The 25,251-nt window shown below is 49.1% G+C and overlaps 2 protein-coding genes across 3 annotated transcripts; both read left to right on the top strand.

Annotated features, from left to right (window-relative positions):
• On the top strand, nt 1–10,028 carry GPATCH3 (G-patch domain containing 3). Its single transcript, NM_001134076.1, is given in 7 exon segments — nt 1–462; nt 2,758–3,182; nt 6,087–6,261; nt 7,062–7,121; nt 7,717–7,838; nt 7,970–8,097; nt 9,293–10,028. Coding segments are annotated over 7 exon segments (1,578 nt in total). The 5' UTR covers nt 1–11; the 3' UTR covers nt 9,510–10,028.
• GPN2 (GPN-loop GTPase 2) lies at nt 9,341–24,817 on the top strand. 2 transcript variants are annotated; one of them, XM_002811226.6, is made up of 5 exons: nt 9,341–10,827; nt 11,392–11,548; nt 14,403–14,563; nt 16,260–16,390; nt 21,182–24,817. In XM_002811226.6, the coding sequence occupies exons 1-5, from the start codon at nt 10,417–10,419 to the stop codon at nt 21,252–21,254; spliced, it is 933 nt and encodes a 310-aa protein (XP_002811272.1). In that variant the 5' UTR covers nt 9,341–10,416; the 3' UTR covers nt 21,255–24,817. The 2 variants fall into 2 exon arrangements, with proteins under 2 accessions (XP_002811272.1, XP_063570196.1); XM_063714126.1 differs by lacking the exon at nt 21,182–24,817 and having other exon boundaries at nt 10,035–10,827; nt 16,260–19,456.
• Nucleotides 24,818–25,251: the final 434 nt, after the last annotated feature.

Raw genomic sequence — 25,251 nt, forward strand, 5'->3', positions numbered from 1 at the left:
GACAATCCAAGATGGCGGTGCCCGGCGAGGCGGAGGAGGAGGCGACAGTTTACCTGGTAGTGAGCGGTATTCCCTCCGTGTTGCGCTCGGCCCATTTACGGAGCTACTTTAGCCAGTTCCGAGAAGAGCGCGGCGGTGGCTTCCTCTGTTTCCACTACCGGCATCGGCCTGAGCGGGCCCCTCCGCAGGCCGCTCCTAACTCTGCCCTAACTCCTACTGACCCAGCCGCTGAGGGCCAGCTTCTCTCTCAGACTTCGGCCACCGATGTCCGGCCTCTCTCCACTCGAGACTCTACTCCGATCCAGACCCTCACCTGCTGCTGTGTCATCTCGGTAAGGGGGTTGGCTCAAGCTCAGAGGCTTCTTCGCATGTACTCGGGCCGCCGGTGGCTGGATTCTCACGGGACTTGGCTACCGGGTCGCTGTCTCATCCGCAGACTTCGGCTACCTACGGAGGCATCAGGTAAGAGTGAGAAAGTTAATAGACTGGGCCTACGGGCCTGGAACAGAGGCATCTTTTCAGAGGAGTGGTGAGGATAAGTCAGGCCTCTGGTTAGGACTCTATGAATTTTGTTCATATTCTAGACAGAGCTTCAGGCTCAACTTGCAGGGAGTTAGTTCAATACATGGAGAAAAATAAACCGGAGAGGCTTATTCGGAAGAGCCTTCATTTTGTTAGGTCCCTTTTAGACCCTTTCTCTATCCAACGGGTTGATTTTGCACTAACACAGAAAGAAAAAAGGAAATCCAGTCTCTAACCCTCTTACTGTCTTTCTCTCTTGCTCTCTCTGTGCTTCCTACCCAGTCCTTTCAGTAAGATGCAGATGAAGGGACAATCTTTTCTCTGGACAGCTCCCACTTTCATGGGAAATCAGTTTGATGGGGAAACAGGACAGTGCAAAGCCCTCCAGTTCACACATTCAACAAATGCTTACATTGCTAGACCTAGTGTGACTAGCTGGGTATGCAGAGAACAGTTGGACATAGTGTGTGCTCAGAATCCACAAAGGAAGAGATTTGGAAAAAGGTAATTGCCACAGAGATGTCATTCTAATTGTTAGCATTCACTGAGCACTCTGTGTATTTAGTAGGCACTGTTCTAAGCCTTTTGTTTTCTTACCCCTCACAACAGTCCTGTGAGATAGGAGCTATTGTTTCTCCCATTTCATAGGTGAAGAAACTGAGGGAAGCCAAAGTTATGTGACTTGCCTGAGGTTACAGAGTTAGTTAGTGTCAGAGCTACAACAAACCTAGGCATCTGTTCCATAGCCTATACTGTTTATCACCAAGTGCTGTGAGATGACAGAGAAAGGAGAAACTGACTTCCTAGACAGATCATGAAATGTGGCTTTCCATCTGGGTCTTGAAAAATAAATAGGAGTTAATAGGAGAGAATGGTGTTTCTGGGTTTCAGGGTAAATGGCATTTGCAAAGACACAGCTTTGAAAGCCCGTGAAAAACCTTCAGGGCATGTTAAATTGTTCATTGTGGGCCGGGTTGCAATGGCTCGTGCCTGTAATCCCAGCACTTTGGGAGGCACAGGTGGGCAGATCTCTTGAGCTCAGGAGTTCAATACCAGCCTGGGCAACATGGTGAAACCCTGTCTCTACCAAAAATACAAATTAGCTGGTTGTGGTGGTGCATGCCTGTAGTCCCAACTACTTGTGAGGTTGAGGTGGGGGGATCACTTGAGCCCGGGAGGTGGAGGTTGCAATGAGTCAAGATCGCGCCACTGTACTCCAGCCTGGGTGACAGAACGAGACCCCATCTCAAAAAAAAAAAAAAAAAAAGAAAAAGAAGAAGAAGAAGAAAAAAAAAGAAATTAGGAGAAAAATTGTTTGGTGTGGCTGGAACACGTGTGAAGACATGCAGGAGGTGGGAGAGTTGGTGACCGTTGAGAATCAAAAGGTCATCAAGTGGGTGGATATTGCTTGAGGCCAGGACCAGCCTGGACAACGTGGCATAACGCTGTCTGTACTAGAAATAAAAAAATCAGCCAGGCATGGTGGCACATGCCTGTAATCCCAGCTACTCAGGAAGCTGAAGTATGAGAATCACTTGAACCCGGGAGGCGAAGGTTGCAGTGAGCTGAGATCGCACCACTGCATACGCCAGTCTGGGTGACAGAGTGAGAATCTGTCTCAAAAAAAAAAGAAAAAAAAAAAAAGTTCATCAGGAGCCAGAGCTGGAAGAAACTTGTATGCCCAGCCAAGGTGATGAAAAATGACATGAAACTACTAGGTAGTTCTGTAGTTCCACTTGGGGAGAGATGAAAAGACCTGGAGAAGTTTGAGAGGGAGGAACAGCATGAGGCTAATAGATTTATTTTATTATTTATTTATTTTTGAGACAGGGTACTCTGTCGCCCGAGATGGAGTGCAGTGGTGCAATCTCGGCTCACTACAGCCTCACCTCCCAGGCTCAACCAATCCTCCTGCCTCAGCCTTCCAAGGAGCTGGGGTCACAGGGTGCACCACCACTCCCAGCTAATTTTTTTATGTTTTGTAGAGATAAGGGTCTCACCATTTTGCCCAGGCTGGTCTTGAACTCCTGAGCTCAAGCAATCCTCCTGCCTCAGCCTCCCAAAGTGCTGGGATCACAAGCGTGAGCCACTGTGTCAGCCTAGATTTATTTATTTTTATCTTGCCTATGTCTGTTTACTAGGGAAAGGCTAACAGATTTAAACATTGGCCAATTTCTGGCTGAAGTGTTGCTGGAGGCTTCTGGGTTTCAAGATCTATTCTCCCTCCTTCCCAAGGTCTGGGCTCCTTTCCCTTCAAGACCCGGAAGGAACTGCAGAGTCGGAAGGCAGAGAATGAAGCCTTCACCCTGGCTGACCTGAAGCAACTGCCAGAGCTGAACCCACCAGTGCTAATGCCCAATGGGAATGTGGGGACTCCCCTGCGGGTCTTTTTGGAGTTGATCCGGGCCTGCCGCCTACCCCCTCGGATCATCACCCAGCTGCAGCTCCAGTTCCCCAAGACAGGTTCCTCCCGGCGCTACGGCAATGTGCCTTTTGAGTATGAGGACTCAGAGACTGTGGAGCAGGAAGAGCTTGTGTATACAGCAGAGGGTGAGGAAATACCCCAAGGAACCTACCTGGCAGATATACCAGCCAGTCCCTGTGGAGAGCCTGAGGAAGAAGCGAGGAAGGAAGAGGAAGAAGAGTCTCACTCAGATGAGGTGAGTACAGTGTGCTACCCTGTCCTTGCTGGCAGTTGAAAGAGGCCGAAGGCATTAATAATACCACTCTTCAATTGTTTATTACAAGGGTTCTTAACCTGGGGTCCTCAGGAGGGTTCCAAGGAGTCCAAGAAGGAGTGTAAAACTACATTTGCATGAGTGTAAAACTACATTTGCATGTGTGTTTCTGTATTTCTCTAGGGAGATGGTCCAGAGCTTTTACCAGAAGATTCGTAAGTGGGTTTTATTTTTCATTCCCTTGGAAGGGATATATAAGGATGGTTCCTTTTTTTTTTTTGAGACGGAGTCTTGCTCTGTCGTCCAGGCTGGAGTGCAGTGGCACGATCTTGGCTCACTGCAAACTCCGCCTCCCGGGTTCACGCCATTCTCCTGCCTCAGCCTCCCGAGTAGCTGGGACTACAGGCGGCCACCACCATACCCGGCTAATTTTTTGTATTTTTAGTAGAGACGGGGTTTCACCGTGTTAGCCAGGATAGTCTCAATCTCCTGACCTCGTGATCCGCCTGCCTCAGCCTCCCAAAGTACTGGGATTATAGGCGTGAGCCACTGCGCCTGGCCAGGATGGTTCCTCTTTATTCATTTTTTTCTTTTTCTTTTTTTTGAGACAGAGTCTCGCTGTGTCACCCAGGCTGGAGTGAAGTGGTACGATCTTGGCTCACTGCAACCTCCACCTCCTGGGTTTAAGTGATTCTCCTGCCTCAGCCTCCCGAGTAAGCTGGGACTACAGGCATGTGCCACCACGCCTGGCTAATTTTTGTGTGTGTGTGTGTATTTTTAGTAGAGATGGGGTTTCACTGTGTTAACCAGGATAGTCTCGATCTCCTGACCTCGTGACCCGCCTACCTTGGCCTGCCAAAGTGCTGGGATTACAGGCATGACCCACTGCGCCAGGCCCATTTTTTCTTTTTTAAAAATTATTTCCAGCCGGGCACAGAATCTCTTGAACCCGGGAGGCAGAGGTTGCAGTGAGCTGAGAAAAAAAAAAATTTTCCACGTGAAAGACCAGATAAGGAGAATTCATTTTCATAGATGAAAATGTGCTGACCAAGACATGTGCAGTGACTTGTCTAAGATCATCTCAGGAAATAGAGGTAGAGCTGGGATGTGAACCCAGTTCTTGCTTCTTCTCTAACCTGTGCATGCTGTCATAATGTGGCTGAGCAGTCATCTCTGTTTTCTGACCTAGAGTCAGCATATTGAACAGTAGCCTACACTGTCACTTAATTAGTGACATAGACATTTCTTTGGTTCCTTTCTCCAAACTTGGTTGCACATCCATAAAATCAAGTAAGGTGTGATTTGTTGGGAAAACTTTTTTAAAAATGTGTACTCCAGGTAAAAAGTAATTCACCCATGTTTCAAAGCTTCCAGCCAGCTGGGTGCAGTGGCTCACACCTGTAATCCCAGCATTTTGGGAGGCCAAGATGGGTGGATCATTTGAGGTCAGGAGTTCGAGACCAGCCTGGCCAACATGGTGAAACCCCGCCTTTACTAAAAATACAAAAATTAGCCAGGCGTGGTGCTTGTAGTCCTAGCTACTGGGAGGCTGAGGCAGGAGAATTGCTTGAATCCAGGAGGTAGAGGTTGCAGTGAGCTGAGATCGCACCATTGCACTCTAGCCTGGGCGATAGAGTGAGACTCTGTCTCAAAAAAAAAAAGCTCCCAGCCAAAATTGCTAAGACATCTGGACCACATCCTTAGTGTGGTACCATCTGACTTCCCCTCCCCTCTTCTCTCCCCTTCCTTCGTTCCTTTCCTTTTTTTTTTTTTTTTTTTAAGCAGACTCTGGTTCTGTTGCCCTGGCTGGAATGCAGCAGTGCAATCTCGGCTCACTGCAACCTCCAACTCCCTGGGCTCAAGCCATCCTCTCACCTCAGCTTCCCCAGTAGCTAGGACTACACTCACACACCACCACACTTGGCTAATTTTTGTATTTTTTGTAGAGATAGGGTTTTGACTTGTTGCCTAGACTGGTCTCGAACCTCTGAGCTCAAAGGATCCTCCCACCTTGGCCTCCCAAAGTGCTGGGATTACAGGCGTGAGCCACTGCGTCTGGCCCCATCCTGACTTTTCTTCAGCACTTGAAGGCCTGCAGGGTTTCAAGCTAGGAGTCATTCTGTCATTCCACAAGTCCCGTCAAGCCAAGGGCTAGTGTAGGATTCCGAAGGCATTCTAAGACCCATTTCCTGCCCTCAAAGAGCCTCAAATCTCCCTGAAGAGAACCAGCATCTGGAGATGCTACACCTGGATGTGGCCACCTGGGTTTGCATTGCTGGCTCTGTTGCTCCCTCAGTGTACTCTTTTGGACAAATAACTTTTTACTCCCCTGAACCTAGGTTTTGTCATCTGTAGAATGGGAATAATGGTACTTATCTCACAGGGTTGTTGCAATGATTAAAGGAGCTAAGCTATGGGAAGGGCCTGACACACCAGAGACAATAAGCGTTCTTGTCCATTCTTTCTTTGTTGTATCACATAAAAAGGCCTAACCAGTGTGTATTGATTAGCATTGAGAGTTCAGAGACTGGTGCGAGAACTGTGGGCCTAAGTGTGGGCTAAGTGTAGGCTGTATGACTTGAGGGATGAGGAGGATTTAATCAAGTGGAGAAGAGAAGGGTGTGGGAGAGGAAAGTGGGTATTTCAGGCAGGGAACGACATGGCCAAACGCGCAGAGGTGAGTCAGGCTTGTGGGGACAGGAGCAAACTTGAGAATTATCAGGGGCTAGAGACGTGTTGGTCAGGGGCCGAATATGTGCTGCTTCTTGGAGAAATCTGAAGGAATGGGGCTGAGGCTAGCCACACATGCCTCCTGTGCCCTGAGCTTCCCTCCCTCTGGGCATGAGGTCAGGAAGCTCAGGCAGATCACCTCTCCCTGCCTTTTAGGACGATGACCGGGGTGAGGAATGGGAACGGCATGAAGCGCTGCATGAGGACGTGACCGGGCAGGAGCGGACCACTGAGCAGCTCTTTGAGGAGGAGATTGAGCTCAAGTGGGAGAAGGGTGGCTCTGGCCTGGTGTTTTATACTGATGCCCAGTTCTGGCAGGAGGAAGAAGGAGGTAATGCTGGTACCCAGGCAAAGGCAGGGGTGACCCCTACTGCATTCTCTTGGGGTTCCCTGTTCCACACGGTAGATTCCCTAGTGGTGAGCTCAAACAAAAGGCTAGGGAACAGGCTGACCTTTATTGTATATGAGAGACCAATTATCCTTTTTAAGAGTGGGGATCAGTGAGATGGAGAGAAAATGTGCCCCCCTGCCCCCCGCAAATTCTGAATAACCCTCCCAGAGGAAGAATCTTAAAATACAAACAAGCTCGGTGCAGTGGCTCATGCCTGTAGTCCGAACTACTCAAGAGACTGAGGCAGGAGTATCACTTGAGCCTAGGAGTTCAAGGTTGCAGTGAGCTATGATCCCACCACTTTACTCCAGCCTGGGGGACAGAGTGAGACCTTCTCTAAAACAAACAAATGCCCCGCGGGGTGCGGTGGCTCACGCCTGTAATCCCAGCACTTTGGGAGGCTGAGGCGGGCAGATCACGAGGTCAAGAGATCGAGACCGTCCTGGCCAACATGGTGAAACCTCGTCTCTATGAAAAATACAAAAATTAGCAGGGTATGGTGGCGCACACCTGTAGTCCCAGCTACTTGGGAGGCTGAGGCAGGAGAATCACTTGAACCCAGGAGGTAGAGGTTGGAGGGAGCCAAGTTTGCGCCACTGCATTCCAGCCTGGGGACAGAACGAGACTCTGTCTCAAAGAAAAAAAAAAAAAAAACAAATGCCAAAAAAACTCTAGGTTTAACTCTTAATAGAACTGAGAGTCCTTAACGCACTCTGTTGGATGCTTTTCTATCCCTACAGATTTTGATGAACAGACAGCCGATGACTGGGATGTGGACATGAGTGTGTACTATGACAGAGGTACTGGGCAAGGAGTGGCAATACTGGGAGGTGAAACAGGTGCCCTGGCCTTGCAATGACACTTTACCAGAGCTAGCAAAGGCTGAGACAGGGGACCGTTCCGTTGGGGTAGCCCACTGAGAGGGTTCCTCTTAAAACATCTTTGGTTGTGTACATTAAGTGCTAGTTTTGGACAGAGCCTTCATCCTTTCTTGGAGGAGGAGGAGGGATAGATAGCCCTCAGGGGCTCTGGGTCTGATGGTCAGGCCCTGGTAGGGTGGGCTGGTCAGGAGCTCAGGCTCTAGTAAGCGTTTAGATTTTAGAAGAGGAAATGACCTGGGTGGGGGAAATAGCCAAGTGGGGGAGGGGAGAAGACCTGGGTTCTAATCCTCTCTCTGTCATTTGTTGGCTCTGTTACTTTTCTGTACCACAATCTTCTCGTCGGTATGACTGGGGAGAGCCATGGTTCCTACTTTTGGGGAGCTCCCAGTCTAATGAGAGAGATACAGAACACTATTAAAATGAATAAGTCAATCTTACGAGGGAGTCCTAGAAACCTGATTCTTCCCCCTTCTTTGAGAGGGACGCTTCCATAAACTGAGCTCTGTTTCCTCAGATGGTGGAGACAAGGATGCCCGAGACTCTGTCCAAATGCGTCTGGAACAGAGACTACGAGATGGGCAGGAAGATGGCTCTGTGATCGAACGCCAGGTGGGCACCTTTGAGCGCCACACCAAGGTAAGTGAGCACTGTGCCCACCCCATGGACCCCCCTCTTTTGCTTCTCTACTTTAATTCCTTCTCCCATCCCCATTCTCTCTGCTCCCAGCAGGAGCCCCATTTCTTGAGTCTTGTCCCTTCACTCTGCAGGGCATTGGGCGGAAGGTGATGGAGCGGCAGGGCTGGGCTGAGGGCCAGGGCCTGGGCAGCAGGTGCTCAGGGGTGCCCGAGGCCCTGGATGGTGATGGCCAACACCCCAGATGCAAGCGTGGATTGGGGTAAGTGTGACTGAGGGACATCCCTGGGGGCCCAAACCTTTAGCTATGCCCTAGTTTCCCTCTTCCCACTGGTTTTGGCATGGCTGCTGGGTACTTGTGCGGGATGAAATTCAAAACAGTTAAGAGGAAAAAGTGGATCTGGGCCAGGCATGGTGGCTCAAGCCTGTAATCCTAGCACTTTGGGAGGCTGAAGTGGTAGGATTCCTTGAGCCCAGTTTGAAACCAGCCTGGGCAACATATGAGACTGTCTCTGTTAGAAAAATAAAAAGTCCGGGCATGGTAGCTCACGCCTGTAATCCCAACACTTTGGGAGGCTCAGGTGGGCAGATCATTTGAGGTCAGGAGTTGGAGACCAGCCTGGCCAACATGGTGAAACCCCCGTCTCTACTAAAAATACAAAAATTAGCTGGGCGCGGTGGCTTTACGCCTGTAATCCCAGCACTTTGGGAGGCTGAGGCAGGTGGATCACGAGGTCAAGAGTTTGAGAACAGCCTGATCAAGATGGTGAAACCCTGTGTCTACTAAAAATACAAAAAATTAGCTGGGCACAGTAGTGGGCGCCTGTAATCCCAGCTACTCAGGAGGCTGAGGCAGGAAAATCGCTTGAACCCAGGAGGCGGAGGTTGCACTGAGCCGAGATTGCGCCATTGCACTGTAGCCTGGGCAACAGAGCAAGACTCTGTCTCAAAAAAAAAAAAAAAAAAAAAAAATTAGCTGGGCATGGTGGCATGCGCCTGTAGTCCCAGCTACTCTGGAGGCGGAGGCAGGAGAACCGCTTGAACACAGGAGGTGGAGGTTGCAGTGAGCTGAGATCACGCCATTACAATCCAGCCTGGGTGACATAGTGAGACCCCATCTCAAAAATAAATAAATAAAGTAAATCTGACTTTTTTTTTTTTTTTTTAAAGACTAAGCCCTAAGGCTTAACAAGATCATTCATACCCTTTGTTGGAGGAGTTTGGACTTGATGGTTACTATTAGGAAGTCTGTAGTGACAGAATGAAAATTTTGTATGAGGCCCCTTCTTGCTGGCACTGCCAATGGATAGATAAGAGGGCTGGAGAGCAAAGACCCAGATTTAAAGCCTCTGTCTTTGGACAAACCAGATATGTAGTAACTACTTCCCTGTCCTCTCCCAACCCCTTTAACTGGAGTTTGAGAGCAGCCTTCTCATTGAAAGCCCGTTTTTATCCAGGTACCATGGAGAGAAGCTACAGCCATTTGGGCAACTGAAGAGGCCCCGTAGAAATGGCTTGGGTCTCATCTCCACCATCTATGATGAGCCTCTACCCCAGGACCAGACGGAGTCACTGCTCCGCCGCCAGCCACCCACCAGCATGAAGTTTCGGACAGACATGGCCTTTGTGAGGGGTTCCAGTTGTGCTTCAGACAGCCCCTCATTGCCTGATTGACCGGGTTGGGGGCTTCCTTTCATAGCTACATGATGAGAACCCTCTGCCCCGGCCTCATCTACCACTGAAGCAGAAAGGAGTCTGGGAGCAGCAGTCTTCGTGGCTGGTTCAGGGTGCTTTGCTCCAAGCCTGCCTGCCTGCCGGTTCTCTACCTCGGGGCATTTTTACAAAAAGCCCCCTCCCGTCCCCTCCCCTTGGATATTAGGGGTAACGACCGCTTGTCTTTAGTCTCTAACCCTAGTCTCTGGGCTTGCCCTTTGCCTCCTGCAGAACCTTGAAAGCTGGGTTGAGTGAGGCTATCAGCACAGCCTTCCTTGGGGACTCTGAAGGTGTCCCCACGAAGGCCAGAAAGGGGGAAAGGGACCTGGGCGAGGAGAGGATTTGTGGTGCTTGGAAGAGCCGGCCTTGGGCGGGCCCTCCACCGCCTCTACGCTCACTGGGTGGGACTGCAGCGGAGAGTCCGCGGGAGGTGGCTTGGGTGTGCGACGTCACGGAAGAATAAAGACGTTTACTACTGGAGCTCCCTTACTTTTCTAATTCGAGTCTGAAGGAAGGTCAGAGAAATTCCGAGAGCGATTTTCCACCCCACATTCGCTCCATTCCCCGCGAAAGAAATGCGGCTGCGCCGCCCGCCCCTCAGCGTCTAGCTACGTCTCCGCCGTGAGGGCGGGACTTCCTCTCCTTGGCTCGCCGTTTCCGACGCCGTCCGGAAGTCGAGTTAGTCCAGTTAGTACCGGCCCGTTAGCTCCTCTTGAGCGACGCGGTCCCAGCTGTTCCGCCTGAGGCGAGTGACGCTGGCCTCCAACGAGGTATACGTACTGGGTCCCTCGCCCTCAGTCTCGACTCCGGCGCGGCTGCCCGCCCCGTTTTCCCTGTGAGTTGACCTGCTTCGGGCCGCGGGCCGCCCATGGCAGGGGCCGCTCCGACCACGGCCTTCGGGCAGGCGGTGATCGGCCCGCCGGGCTCAGGGAAGACCACGTACTGCCTGGGCATGAGTGAGTTCCTGCGCGCCCTGGGCCGGCGCGTGGCTGTGGTGAACCTGGACCCGGCCAACGAGGGGCTGCCGTACGAGTGTGCCGTGGACGTGGGCGAGCTGGTGGGGCTGGGCGACGTGATGGACGCGCTGCGCCTGGGGCCCAACGGCGGCCTGCTCTACTGCATGGAGTACTTGGAAGCCAACCTGGACTGGCTGCGTGCCAAGCTCGACCCCCTCCGCGGCCACTACTTCCTCTTCGACTGCCCAGGCCAGGTGGAGCTCTGCACGCATCACGGCGCCCTGCGCAGCATCTTCTCCCAAATGGCGCAGTGGGACCTCAGGGTGCGTCTCAGGGCGGGGAGGCCCATTTTGCGGATGGAGTGACTGAGACAGGGAGGACAGACGCCACGCCTCCATGTCACACAGGGAGGTAGGGGCTGAGTCGCTTTGGAGTAAAACAGGCATGAGTTCAAAATCTGGCTCTGCTACTGACTGGCTGTGTGGTGTTGATAAGTCAGTTCATCACTCTGAACCTCAGTTTCCTCACGTGTGAAATGGATGTGTCAGTAGCCAACTTGGCGATTTTGGAAGTATGGATGGGGTTAATATCGAAAGTGGCATGGAGATTGTTGTAAATTGGTGGGCAAAAGTAAATGAAAGAGTGGAGTCAGATGCCATGGGATTTAAACCCCTTGCCCACTGGGAGGCTCAGTGCAAGACATCTTGTAAGAAAAAAAAAATGACTCCTATTTTCTGGGAGAAGGAAACCAGGGTGGTTATTAGAAAGAAACAGAGGCAGGAGACTAACGGGGAAAGCTTCCGCTCTGTCCTCAAGCCCTCATTCTCATGAGGGAATGCTGATCCCTGTTTCTCCAGGCCACTCTCACCCTGTCTCTTCCCTCCCAGCTGACTGCCGTCCACCTCGTGGATTCTCACTACTGCACAGACCCTGCCAAGTTCATTTCAGTACTGTGTACCTCCCTGGCCACCATGCTGCACGTGGAACTGCCCCACATCAACCTCCTTTCCAAGATGGACCTCATTGAGCATTATGGGAAGCTGGGTAAGAGCTTCTGTTCCAGGCGAAGAGCAGGGCAGCAGCTGGGCTAGAATGAAGCAGACATCTCAGCTGAAGGTAGCTGCCTCTGGTGCCTTGCATGGTCTGGTGATAGTAGCCACAGGCAGGTTCTAACTCCTGCTCATTTATTTTGTGCCACTCTGTGCTAGATACCATTGTAGATTTTGGAGACGAGAGAGCTACAGATGGTGTTAGGTGTTACAAAGGAATTAAAGTGATACCACTGAATATTTGGGAGTGAGGTGAGTGAGCTTTGGAGTAAAACAGGCATGAGTTTAAATTCTGGCTCTGCCACCGAATTATCGTGTGATCTGAGTAAGTCAATTCATCTCTCTGGACCTCAGTTTCTCACTTCTGCTCTGAGGCAGTGGCATCTGAGCTGAGACGTGAATGGTGAAAAGGAGCCAGCCAAGGGAGGACTGTTCTATGGAGAGGCACTAGTATGGATAAAGGCCTTGTCTTAGTCAGTTTGTGCTGTCATCACAAAAATACCATAGACCAGATGGCTTAGCCAATAAATATTTATTTCTCACAATTCTGGAGGCTGGTAAGTCCAAGATCAAGACACAAGCAGATCTGGTGTCTGGTGAGAGTCTGCTTCCTGGCTCCTAGACAGCCTCCTTCTGTCCTCACAGAAGGAGGCTATATTCTCACCTGGCAGAGAGACAGAGAAGGGGTGGGAGGCCAGGGACAAAATAGAGAAGATTGAGGTAGAAGCAGGCTGGTATGAGGCAGGGGAGTTGGCTAGAGTCCCAGTGGCCAGCTTTTTTTTCTTGATAAATTAGTATTATCAGCTGGGCGTGGTGGCTCAGGACTGTAATCCCAGCACTTTGGGAGGCCGAGGTGGGCAGATCACCCGAGGTCAGGAGTTCGAGACCAGCTTGACCAACATGGAGAAATCACATGTCTACTAAAAATGCAAAAAATTAGCCAGGCATGGTGGCGCATGCCTGTAATCCCGGCTACTCAGGAGGCTGAGGCAGGAGAATCACTTGAACCTGGGAGGCGGAGGTTGTAGTGAGCCGAGATCTTGCCATTGCACTCCAGCCTGGGCAATAAGAGTGAAACTCCGTCTCAAAAAAAAAAAAAAAAAAAAAAAATTAGGCCAGGCGCAGTGGCTCACACCTGTAATCCCAGCACTTTGGGAGGCCGAGGCGGGCAGATCACGAGGTCAGGAGATTGAGAACATCCTGGCTAACACGGTGAAACCCCATCTCTACTAAAAATACAAAAAATTAGCTGGGCGTGGTGGCGGGCACCTGTAGTCCCAGCTACTCAGGAGGCTGAGGCAGGAGAATGGCGTGAACCCAGGAGGGGGAGCTTGCAGTGAGCCGAGATTGTGCCACTGCACTCCAGCCTGGGCGACAGAGCAAGACTCTGTCTCAAAAAAAAAAAAAAAATAGTACTCTCCTGAACTGGGGACATTGTTCCCTAAAATAGCATCTCTAGCCACAAAGGAACCTAGAGAAGACAGATAAAATGACCAGCACATGAGCAATAGGGAGGTTGTTGGGAAAGGGAGGTGTCGGGACGTTGTCCAGGGAGGCCAGCTAGCTTCTAGTCTGGACATAGAGTGATGTAGAGTCCTCAGCTCACTTTAGGATAGAGCTGCCAAGGAGCCCAGATATTAAGTTTTCTGGGCAGAAACAGGCCACTAGGGGGAAGTCCAACTTACTTCTTTTAGTGAGAAATGATTTATAAAACTGAATCAGGGACCTCAGCATCATCTAGTCCTTATTTTACATTAAGAAATAACTGGCTCAGAAAAGGAAAGTGATTTACCCAGGAGGCTACCCTGCTAGAATGTAGCATTTATTCAGTTTAACCGTTTACAGAGTCTTTGCAGTGTATGTGCTAGGTCCTGAGGGTGTGACCTGACTATGAGCTCTGTGAGGTGAGGACGACCATGCACAGTTCTTGATACATACTTGATATCATTATTTGCAACTTTTTTTTTTTTTTTGAGACAGAGTTTCGCTCTTGTTGCCCAGGCTGGAGTGCAATGGTGCAATCTCGGCTCATTGCATCCTCCGCCTCCCCGATTCAAGTGATTCTCCTGCCTCAGCCTCCCGAGTAGCTGGGATTACAGGCATGTGCCACCACATCCAGCTAATTTTGTATTTTTTTTTTTTTTTTTTTTTTTTTTTTTGAGACGGAGTCTTGCTGTGTCACCCAGGCTGGAGTGCAGTGGCGTGATCTCGGCTCACTGCAAGCTCCGCCTCCCAGGTTCACGCCATTCTCCTGCCTCAGCCTCCTGAGTAGCTGGGACTACAGGCGCCCGCCACCACGCCCGGCTAATTTTTTGTATTTTTAGTAGAAACGGGGTTTCATCGTGTTAGCCAGGATGGTCTTGATCTCCTGACCTTGTGATCCGCCCGCCTCGGCCTCCCAAAGTGCTGGGATTACAGGCTTGAGCCACCGCGCCTGGCCTAATTTTGTATTTTTAGTAGAGATGGAGTTTCACCATGTTGGCTGGTCTTGAACTCCTGACCTCAGGTAATCACCCACCTCGGCTTCCCAAAGTGCTGGGATTACAAGCATGAGCCACCGTGCCCAGCCTGTTTGCAATTATTGATTAAGCACTTCTCTGTACCACACACTGGGGTTTATAGCGTTTAATCTTCATAACAGTCTTATGAAGTAGGTACCTGCCTATATAGCTAATAAATAGCAGAGCCAGCAGGTAAAACCAAATGCTTTTTTTCTTAGTAACTTCATTTTACTGTGTCAAGAAATATTTGAGTGCATGAGTGCACAAAGGAAAAAAAGAAAAACGAACCTCATCCTCAGGTCTTTAGCGTGATACTAGTTGCTCCTGAACACTGGTTTCTCTCTTTAGCCTTCAACTTGGACTACTACACAGAGGTTCTGGACCTCTCCTACCTGCTTGACCACCTGGCTTCTGACCCTTTCTTCCGCCACTACCGCCAGCTCAATGAGAAGCTAGTGCAGCTCATCGAAGACTATAGCCTGGTCTCCTTTATCCCTCTGAACATCCAGGTACTAGGGGCTAAGACAGGACTCTTGACAGTGCATGGGATTCACCGAGCCAAAAGCACAGGAAGCTTTGAGGGCTTAAAGAATGGTCTTTGCCGGCTGGGCGCAGTGGCTCATGCCTGTAATCCTAGCACTTTGGGAGGCTGAGGTGGGCGGATCACGAGGTCAGGAGATTGAGACCATCCTGGCTAACCCGGTGAAACCCCGTCTCTACTAAAAATACAAAAAATTAGCCGGGCGTGGTAGCGGGCGCCTGTGGTCCCAGCTACTCTGGAGGCTGAGGCAGGAGAATGGCGTGAACCCATGAGGCAGAGCTTGCAGTGAGCCGAGATCGTGCCACTGCACTCCAGCCTGGGCGACAGAGCAAGACTACGTCTCAAAAAAAAAAAAAGAATGGTCTTTGCTCTGGGTTGACTATCACCGAGAGTAACCTTAGTTTCAGGACCAGGGGCTGCTGTAGGGGCAGAATTCCAGTAGAGTGGACCAAACTTTTGCCCTGTCTATTCTGTGTTGCTGGATCCTCTCTTCACATGCTCTGTCCTCAGTGTGAAAATGGGTGAGTTCAGAAAGTCATCAGCAAGAAAGTTCACCAGGACCAGGGACAAGTCTCTTAAGCCCATTCAACTGGGCAACTGTCTGTTGACTTTGCAAAGTGGTACCCAACCCCTGTGCCTCTTGCCTTTACCCTGCAGAGATAACCTGGGAGATGCAGGTGCATGTTAGATTCCTTTCTGCAGTGGGTAGACTTGAGCTAACTTGTCTCCTCCCTTCTAATGCCACACTTTTCTGATATGAGGAGATGAACTCTATAATATCAATCATAACAATTACTTCTTATTTATGGCTTTCTGTGCTGGGCACTGTGCTAAGGACTACACATATATAATTTTGCTTTGTCCTTCCCACCATGTGATATATAGACTGTTCTTATCACTGTATGTGGATGAGGAAACAGTTATAGTTTTGTTTTGTTTTGTTTTGTTTTTTGTGATGGAGTCTCACTCTGTCACCCAGGCTGGAGTGCAGTGCGTGATCTTGGCTGACTGCAACCTCTGCCTCCTGGGTTCAACCGATTCTCCTGCCTCAGTATAGGGTTCAACTGATTCTCCTGCCCACTGCCAAGTAAGTGGGATTACAGGCATCCATCACCATGCCCAGCTAATTTTTGTATTTTTAGTAGAGACGGGGTTTCACCATGTTGGCCAGGCTGGTCTCGAACTCCTGACCTCAAGTGATCTACCTGCCTTGGCCTCCCAAAGTGCTGGGCTTTACAGGCGTGAACCACCATGCCTGGCCCAGTTATAGATTTAAAACATGCATATTTAGTGGATGTCTACTTAAGTACTGTGCCAGGCACTGGGAATACTGTGACGGATGACCTGGCCCTAAGGGGTGCTTAGTTGAGTAGGGGAGGCAGGTGAGTTAATAGGCGTTTATTACATGGCAGGGATACCATGTACAACAGGTGTAAACCCAGGGGACTGTGGATGTGCATAGGGGAGCTTATCTGTTCTAATCTGAGTGAGTTGGTGGTCAGGAAACGTGAGATTTATCCAGCCTTTGGGGACATGTAGAACTACTCCAGGCCAAGAAAGCTACAGGTACAGAGGCAAGGTGGAGGAAGGTGTATTTAGAGATTGCAAGCAGTTTTACATACCTCTGTTTCACTCACAGAACTGTTTCTCTCCTCCCTGCTCAGGACAAGGAGAGCATCCAGCGAGTCCTGCAGGCTGTGGATAAAGCCAATGGATACTGTTTCGGAGCCCAAGAGCAGCGAAGCCTGGAGGCCATGATGTCTGCCGCAGTGGGAGCCGACTTCCATTTCTCTTCGTATCCTTGCCAGCTTCCGGGCCATAGCAGAGAGGGTGAGACATGGGACTCAGGAATGGCCACAGGAGGTGCAGTCATCAACCTTGTGGATAACCAATTTCTTTTTTTTTTTTTTTTTTGAGACGGAGTCTTGCTCTGTCGTCCAGGCTGGAGTGCAGTGGCACGATCTCAGCTCACTGCAAGCTCTGCCTCCCAGGTTCACGCCATTCTCCTGCCCCAGCCTCCTGAGTAGCTGGGACTACAGGCACCCACCACCACATCCGGCTAATTTTTTGTATTTTTAGTAGAGACAGGGTTTCACCGTGTTGGCCAGGATGGTCTTGATCTCCTGACGTCATGATCTGCCCAATTTCTTTTTTCTTTTTTTTTTTTTTGAAAGAGAGTTTCGCTCTTGTTGCCCAGGTTGGATTGCACAATGGCGCAATCTTGGCTCACTGTAACCTCTGCCTCCCATATTCAAGCAATTCTCCTGCCTCAGCCTCCCAAGTAGCTGGGATTACAGGTGTGCGCCACTGTGCCCAGCTAATTTTTGTATTTTTAGTAGAGATGGGGTTTCACCGCGTTGGCCAGGCTGGTCTGGAATTCTTGACCTCAGTTGATCCACCCGCCTCAGCCTCCCAAAGTGCTGGAATTACAGGCATGAGCCACTGCGCCCGGCCATGGATGACTGATTTCATATTGATCAGTTGGCCTTCCTGATGACTGTCTCTCATGTGCAAAGGTGGTCCCTTGGCTTCAGAGTTGGTTGTACTGAGGACGAGGGAAGATATTGATCAATAGGAGTAACAAATACAGAGGCCCAGAAATGAGAGGGCATTAGTCATTCGGGAGAGTTGCAGGAGTCCAGTTGCCTGGTGTGTTGCATGTGCAGAGGAAAGGGCGTTGCAGGGGTACAGGCAGGGTTGCCGAGGGAGGGGCCTGAGTGCCCTACTAAGGAATGTGGACTTCAGTTCATGGGTGGGCAGTGGGAGCCATTATTCAAGCAGTACTGTTGAACAGGGTGTGACACGATCAGAGGTACATTTTAGAAAAGCCCTTGCAATTGTGGAAAATGCATTTAAGGGAAGTGATTGGGGGCAAAAGAGTTTTACAGTCTTGCTAGGTGAGAAGGATTGAAAGATTTGTAGTGAGAATAGAAAGATGTGGAATGGAAAAATACTAAGGAGATAGACTGTAAGAGTCAGTGACTGAATGGGATAGATGGAGCTGGAGCAGAATTTAGCTTCCCAGATCTCTGGCTTAGACAGTGAGTGGGTGGTTATACTAATCACTGAGGCAGGAAAAGGAGGAGGGAGCAGGTTTGTCACATGGATGAAAGGGACAAGAGCTGGCAGATGTGCTGTGTTCAGGGGTCCATGGGACATCCAGAGCTTTGTAAGAGGCAGCCAGACTTTTGGAGCTTGGTTAGTGACTAGTGAGGCTGGAGCCAAGGTCATGGGTAGGTGTCCATCAGGTCACAGAGGCCATGCGTGAAGCAGGACAGGAAAGTCCAGGCCCTGTAGGCTGATGCTCTCACAGATTCAGCATCTATGCAGCATGCTGGAGACAAGGGGGACTCAGAGTCTTAGGGTACAGAGGAAAATAATACCAGCCAACACTTACTGATCTTTCTCGAGCCATATGTGGGAAACAAAACTCATGGGGTGGGGGTTGGAGGAATGACTTATAAATGATGGCAGTAGAGTGTGCAGTCCCTGATGAAGGTGCTAAGGAGCTGTGTCACACCTGCAGTTAATGTAGGCCAATTGGACTGCATGTGCTCAGCAAAAGAGGGGAGGAGCAATTTTTTTTTAATTTAAGATGGACTTTTGCTCTTGTTGCCCAGGCTGGAGTGCCATGGTGCAATCTCAGCTCACTGCAGTCTCCACCTCCAGGGTTCAAGTGATTCTCCTCCCTCAGCCTCTTGAGTAGCTGGGATTACAGGCATGCTCCACCACACCTGGCCCTTTTTTTTTTTTTTCGAGACGGACTGTCGATCTTGGTGCCCCGGCTGGAGTGCAATGGTGCAATCTCAGCTCACTGCAACCTCCATCTCCCACGTTCAAGCAATTCTCCTGTCTCAGCCTCCCAAGTAAGTGGGATAATAGGCGCCCGCCACCACGCTCAGCTAATTTTGTGTATTTTTAGTAGAGACGGCATTTTACCATGTTGGCCAGGCTGTTTTCGAACTCCTGAACTCAGGTGATCCAACCGCCTTGGCCTCCCAAAGTGCTGGGATTGTAGGCGTGAGCCACCGCGCCCGGCCTGCAATTTTTATATTTATTTCTTAGAGGCAGGGTGTTGTTCCTTTGCCCAGGCTGGAGTGCAGTGATGCAATCATAGCTCACTGCGACCTTGAACTCCTGGACTCGTTACCCTCCCACCTCAGCCTCCCAAAGTGCTGAGATCACAGGCATGAGCCATCGTCCCCAGCTGGGAGGGGCAGTTTATGTTTATTTATTTTTTGAGACAGAGTCTCACTCTGTTGCCAGGCTGGAGTGCAGTGGCACGATCACAACTCACTGCAGCCTTGACCTCCCTGGGCTCAAGTGATCCTCCCACCTCAGCCTCCTGAATAGCTAGGACTATGGGCGTGTGCCACCGTGGCCAGCTAATTTTTGTAGAGATGGGGTTTCACCATGCAGCCTAGGCTGGGAGGAGCAATTTAAATAATGTAGTATTTTGTACACCGTACAGATGGTTCCCAACTTACGATGGTTCAACTTTATGATGGTGTGAAAGCTATATGCATTCAGTAGAAATCATACTTTGGGTACCTATCAATCATTCTTTCACTTTCAGTACGGTATTCAATAAATTACATGAGATATTCAATACTTTATTGTAAAGTAGGCTTTGTGTTAGATAATTTTGCCCAAATGCAGGCTAACGTAAGTGTTGTAAGAATATTTAAGGTAGGCGAGACTAAGCTATGACGTGTGGTAGGTTATGTGTATTAAATGCATTTTCAACTTAAGATATTTTTGATTTAGGATGGGTTTATCAGGATGTAACCCCATCATAAGTCAAGGAGCATCTGTACGTTACTTTATGTATTCGTATATATAAAGGATTCTATTCACAAAACCATGTATGCTGCATTTAACAAATAATTTGAGGAATTTTTAAGAGTATTTTTAACCATATACATTTATGCTGATTTTAGATTCTGCCCTGACCCTAACCCCCTTAAGATTCAGCAGCTCTCTGTAAGAGAGTAGGGACTGATACAAATAAGGAAGTGGTCAGCTTTGCTGAAGGGTAGGTGAGTAAGGAAAGCTTTATGGAGGCATGGCACGTGAGTTGCGTCATGTCAAGGTGAGGGTTAGCCAGTCTAATGAAGAAGAAAAGGGAATTCAAGTTAAAGAGAACAGTATATGCAAAGGCATAGGGGTTCAAAGTTGAGACAGGTTTCGAGGGTTGCAAATAAGATGGCATGGGCCAAGTGTAATGGCTTCATGCCTGTAATTCCAACACTTTGGGAGTTAAAGGTGGGAGGATTGCTCAAGGCCAGGAGTTTGAGACCAGACTGGGCAATATAGTGAGACCCCATCTCTCTCTCTTTTTTTTTTTTTTTTTAAGTATAAAAATTTATTTTTGGCCGGGCGTGGTGGCTTGCGCCTGTAATCCCAGCACTTTGGGAGGCTGAGGCAGGCGGATCGTGAGGTCAGGAGATCGAGACCATCTCTGTCAGATCGAGACCATCTCTGTCAACATGGTGAAACCCCGTCTCTACTAAAAATAGAAAAATTAGCTGGGTGTGGTGGCATGTGCCTGTAGTCCCAGCTACTCTGGAGGCTGAGGCAGAAGAATTGCTTGAACCAGGGAGTTGGAGGTTGCGGTGAGCCGAGATCGCGCCACTGCGCTCCAGCTTGGTGACAGAGTGAGACTCCCTCTTAAAAAAAAGAAAAAGAAAGGTCTGTAACTCGAACATCATTTGGTGGGCTAAGTACTTTACTTGCAGGGTCATTTAATCCTGATTTCAACCCCTTTTATAATTGAGGCGACAGGCCCAAGGTCCCTCTCCCGGGATGTTTTGGAAGAACGGTTCAAACCTTGGTTTTGCTGGGTGTAGAATCTCAGTTTATTTATTTATTTATTTATTTTATTTATATATATTTTTTGAGACGGAGTCTCGCTCTATCATCCAGGCTGGAGTGCGGTGGTACGATCTCCGCTCACTGGAGCACCACCTCCCAGGTTCACGCCATTCTCCTGCCTCAGCCTCCAGAGTAGCTGGGACTACAGGCGCCCACCACCACGCCTGGCTCATTTTTTGTATTTTTAGTAGAGATGGGGTTTTACCGTGTTAGCCAGGTGGTCTCGATCTCCTGACCTCATGATCCACCCTCCTCGGCCTCCCAAAGTGCTGGGATTACAGGCGTGAGCCACTGCGCCCGGCTAGAATCTCAGTTTCTTACTTTGGAGCCATTTGGTAGTACAACAGCCATGGTGTCCTAACATAGCCAACCTAGCCATGGCTAACCTCCATCTCCTCGTCAGACCCCAGACCCAGACATCATCAGGATTTGAACTCCCTTGGTCTGGCTCCAGAGCATGTGCCATAATGCAAAATTGCAAGGTTAGCACTCTCCAGTTCTTTGATCCGCAGCAGTGTGTGGAAGAGGCAGATAGAGGAGCATTTGAGTCTGGATGTTTTTGGAGGCTTCTCATACCTGATTGGTCCCTATAATTATGAGGAAGAGAGGGATGGACATGGCTGGAGTGTAGGCATCAGCGGAAGTCAGATCCTGCCCAGACCAGCTCCCCGTCCTCTGCCTATGCTATCAGCCTTGACGCACCCTTCCTCAGCACACTGGGCATCCAGGAGAAGTACCTGGCACCCTCGAACCAGTCAGTGGAGCAGGAAGCCATGCAGCTGTAGCAACAAGGTGGACCCTGGAGAGCAGGATGCATAACCCAGCACTGGGGAAAGTGGAGGCTCCTGATGCAGGCTGCAGACCCAAGAGCAAGTCCTCCCAGCCAGAGCTGGCGGGCTGGCAAGGGGATATTCAGCTCTGCAAAGGACTTCTGGCCAAAAAGCCAGACATGGCGCCAAGCAGAACACCCCCCATACTGTCAGTGGTGTCCGTGAGCTCTGGGCCCTGCCACCAGAAAGTCGAGCACTGGTCCTAGTCAGGCTGTGAAGGAATGTGCTACAATACAAGAGTTTCTTTTCTACTTTTTGTGACTTCCAAATTTTTCTTCAGTCTTCTGGGCCCAGGGGTTTGGGGACGAATGAGGGAGTGTCACCTTGCCTTGGAATAATCAGTATTTCCCCAAACCATATAATTCACATTCAGTCACATAGGATTTACATTCAGTCTCTAGTCACGTGTTTTTATTAATCTTCAGTTTTTGGTTCTGAGGTTTGTTATTTAAAAGATGGTGTCTCGCTATATGGCCCAGGCTGGACTCAAACTCCTGGGCTCAAGCGATCTTCCCGCCTCAGACGCCTGAGTAACTGGGACTACAGGTGTGAGCCACCATGTCCCACAATTTTCAGTTTTAACGGAGCCTCAAGTTTCAGCTTTCACAGGCAACACTTCCTAGCTAGACCTTTATTAATGTTTTATATTCACTGTATTTGTTTTATGGTTTTATTCTATTGTTGACAAGTGTTAACTAGTTTTCCATTTACAGTAGTGGTTAAAAGTTTACTTCAAGGCTGGGTGCAGTGGCTCATGCCTGTAATGCCAGCACTTTGGGAGGCCAAGGCAGGCGGATCCCAAGGTCAAGAGATCGAGACCATCCTGGCCAACATGGTGAAACCCCATCTCTACCAAAAAAAGTTTTAAATTAGCTGGGCATGGTGGCGCGCACCTGTAGTTCCAGCTACTTGGGAGGCTGAGGCAGGAGAATCGTTTGAACCCAGGAGTCGGAGGTTACAGTGAGCTGAGATTGCGCCACTGCACTCCAGCCTGGTGACAGAGCGAGACTTTGTCTCAAAAAAAAGGGTGTACTTTAAAAATGAAATACAAGGCTGGGTGTGTTGACTCATGCCTGTAAGCCCAGCACTTTGAGAGGCTGAGGCAGGCGGATCACCTGAGGTCAGGAGTTCAAGACCAGCCTGGCCAACATGGTAAAACCCCTCTCTACTAAAAACATAAAAATTAGCTGGGCATGGTGTTGCACGCCTATAATCCCAGCTCTTGGGGAGGCTGGGGCAGAAGAATTGCTTGAACCCGGGAGGCGGAGGTTGCAGTGAGCCAAGATTGTGCCACTACATTCCAACCTGGGCGACAGAGCGAGACTGTCTCAAAAAAAAATAATAAGTTGTGTAAAGAAAAATATTAATTATATAATATGGCAGTTCCTATGAGAGAGTGGCAAAAATTAAGAGGGCTTGAAGTTTTTTCTTTGCTCTTGCAACTGGCTGGATGCAGTTCATATATTTTTCAACCAGTAGGTGGCACCCCAGCCTAATTTTTTGCAGTTGTAACCTGGTGGCAGAAGGGGCAGGACTGATGGCCTGGGCAAGACTGTTATGCCAAGTTTTATTTGCACATATTTGTTTTCTTTTTTTTTTTTTTGAGACAAAGTCTCTCTCTGTCGCCCAGGCTGGAGTGCAGTGGCGCAATCTCAGCTCACTGCAACCTCCGCCTCCCAGGTTCAAGCAATTCTCTGCCTCAGCCTCCCGAGTAGCTGGGATTACAGGCGGCCACCACACGCCCGGCTAATTTTTGTATTTTTAGTAGAGATGGAGTTTCACCATGTTGTTCAGGCTGGTCTTGAACTACTGACCTCATGATTGACCCGCTTTGGCCTCCCAAAGTGCTGGGATTACAGGCGTGAGTCACTGCACCCAGCCACATTTGGACTTTTTAACACATATGAAGTGCTTGGTATTTTAGAGTGCTTCCACACACACAATCCTCATTAGAGAGAGACAAGATGGGGAGAATTAATAAGCCATTACCCATGTTACAGTGAGGAAGCAGAAAGATGAGAAGTTTGAACTTTGGTTAGCCTGGCTCTCTCATAACCCATTTTGCTGACTAAATTGTGAGTATCCCTCCTTTGGTGTATTTATTGGTGAGAAGTCACAGCCCTTGTCCCACAGGTTTTGCAGCCAATCAAGAGAAAGAAATTAGGCACCTGTAAAGTATTACTGAATCATAGATAATTCACCAGTGGTTTGGGCAGTTGGCAAATTCATTTAGGGACATCTGTTCTGAAACAGCATTGAAATAGGACTGACTGCTCTCTTTCTGGTTGTGGCAGCCAGAGCCAAAGGCAAACGAATGAGGGGCTATGAGGAGGCTACTGTGGCTGGAACAGTATGAAAGCAACCTCAGCTCCCACGCCTGGCTGTAAAGGGGATAATAACTGGGTGCTGCTTCCCAGCCTTTTTCATCTGAGAAGTTCAAAGCACCTCACCCCTATTAACACCCCACAGAGTAGGTAGGAAGTACCAATAGAGCAAGCCAGGAAAACTGAGGCCAGGAGGCACAGCCTGGGGCTAGCTGTGAATCACCTGTGGGGCCTAGAGCCCAGGAATCCTGACGCCCAGGCTACTGGATAAATCCTTTATCAGGGCGTTAGGGTGGGTGCTATGCTTTTGAAAGCAGTACCAACGGCTATGGTTGTGGGTTTTAATGCTTGCCCATCACAGAGGCCCCAGCTCTCACCAAAACAAACCAAATGGGGGCTGGAAGGCATCCTTTACAACTTTATGGCCTCGTATGCAAGCACCCTCAGCATTCTCTGCCGCCATGGAGTGGAGATGGGTGGGAATAATCCAAGGCCTTTATTTTCAGGCCATGGTTTGACAGCAAGGGTATTTTCTTCCCCAATAAATGTAGCTTCTGTCTACCTTCCACTGGCAGCAAAATGATTTTCTGTTCTCTGCATATACTGAGGGGATCTGCACAGTGCAGAAAGGAAGATGTCTGAGATCCAAGTGAGGCCTGTTCAGTGTGAAATGTCTAGGGTAGAAGAAAGACCATCCTCCATTATGGCTGGCATGTGGCAGTCATCCTTAAGATTATTTTTAAATTTCCTAATAAATATAGGAAAGTAGAAAACTTAGAAAATGAAAGAGAAGGCCGAGCATGGTGGCTCACGCCTGTAATCCCAGCACTTTGGGAGGCCAAGGCGGGCGGATCACCTGAGGTCAGGAGTGTAAGACCAGCCTGACCAACATGGCGAAAACCTGTCTCTGCTAAAAATACAAAAAAATGAGCAGGGCATGGTGGCATGCACCTGTAATTCCAGCTACTCTGGAGACTGAGGCAGGAGAATCGCTTGAACCCGGGAGGCAGAAGTTTCAGTGAGCGGAGATCGCGCTATTGCACTCCAGCCTGGGTAACAAGATGGAAAGTCCATCTCAAAAAAAAAACAAAAAACGAAAATGAAAAGAGAAAATGAGTCACCCAGAATCCCATAACGGAAACTTTATATGGGGTCATCTGTTTAAAAGAAAAATAAATTCCATATTCAAATGTATATTTCATGTATTCTCTTTTTTTCTCATCTCTGTAAACACCTGGAGATATTTTATGTATTCTTTCAGTCTTATTTTTATACCTAGGGGTGGATATTGCATTTATATAAGTGGTATATTTTATAATTGTGTTGTATCCTGCCTTTTTCAGTTAACACCATTCCATGTAATAAAAAATAGATACAATTCCTGTAATTCCAGCACTCTGGGAGGCTGAAGTGGGACAATCACTTGAGCCAGGAAGTGGAGGCTGCAGTGAACTATGGTCGTGCCACTGCACTCTAGCTTGGGCAACAGAGTGAGACCCTGTCTCAAACAATCAAGTAAATAACCTTTTTAATGTCACTATGGTAATAGTCCATGGTTTGGCTATAACATTATTTACCTATCCATACTCCTGTGGTTAGCCTACTACTAGCCTACAAGTCATCACCAA

The sequence above is a fragment of the Pongo abelii genome, chromosome 1 (assembly GCF_028885655.2).
Source record: "Pongo abelii isolate AG06213 chromosome 1, NHGRI_mPonAbe1-v2.0_pri, whole genome shotgun sequence".
Lineage (NCBI taxonomy): Eukaryota > Metazoa > Chordata > Mammalia > Primates > Hominidae > Pongo > Pongo abelii.

Excerpts from the sequence above, each read along its gene's own strand:
- GPN2 (XM_063714126.1), top strand. The coding sequence starts at position 10,417 with ATGGCAGGGGCCGCTCCGACCACGGCCTTCGGGCAGGCGGTGATCGGC. Across the intron at positions 11,549-14,402 it reads TGAGCATTATGGGAAGCTGG|CCTTCAACTTGGACTACTAC; the intron begins GTAAGAGCTTCT and ends TTCTCTCTTTAG. Across the intron at positions 14,564-16,259 it reads TTATCCCTCTGAACATCCAG|GACAAGGAGAGCATCCAGCG; the intron begins GTACTAGGGGCT and ends CTCCCTGCTCAG.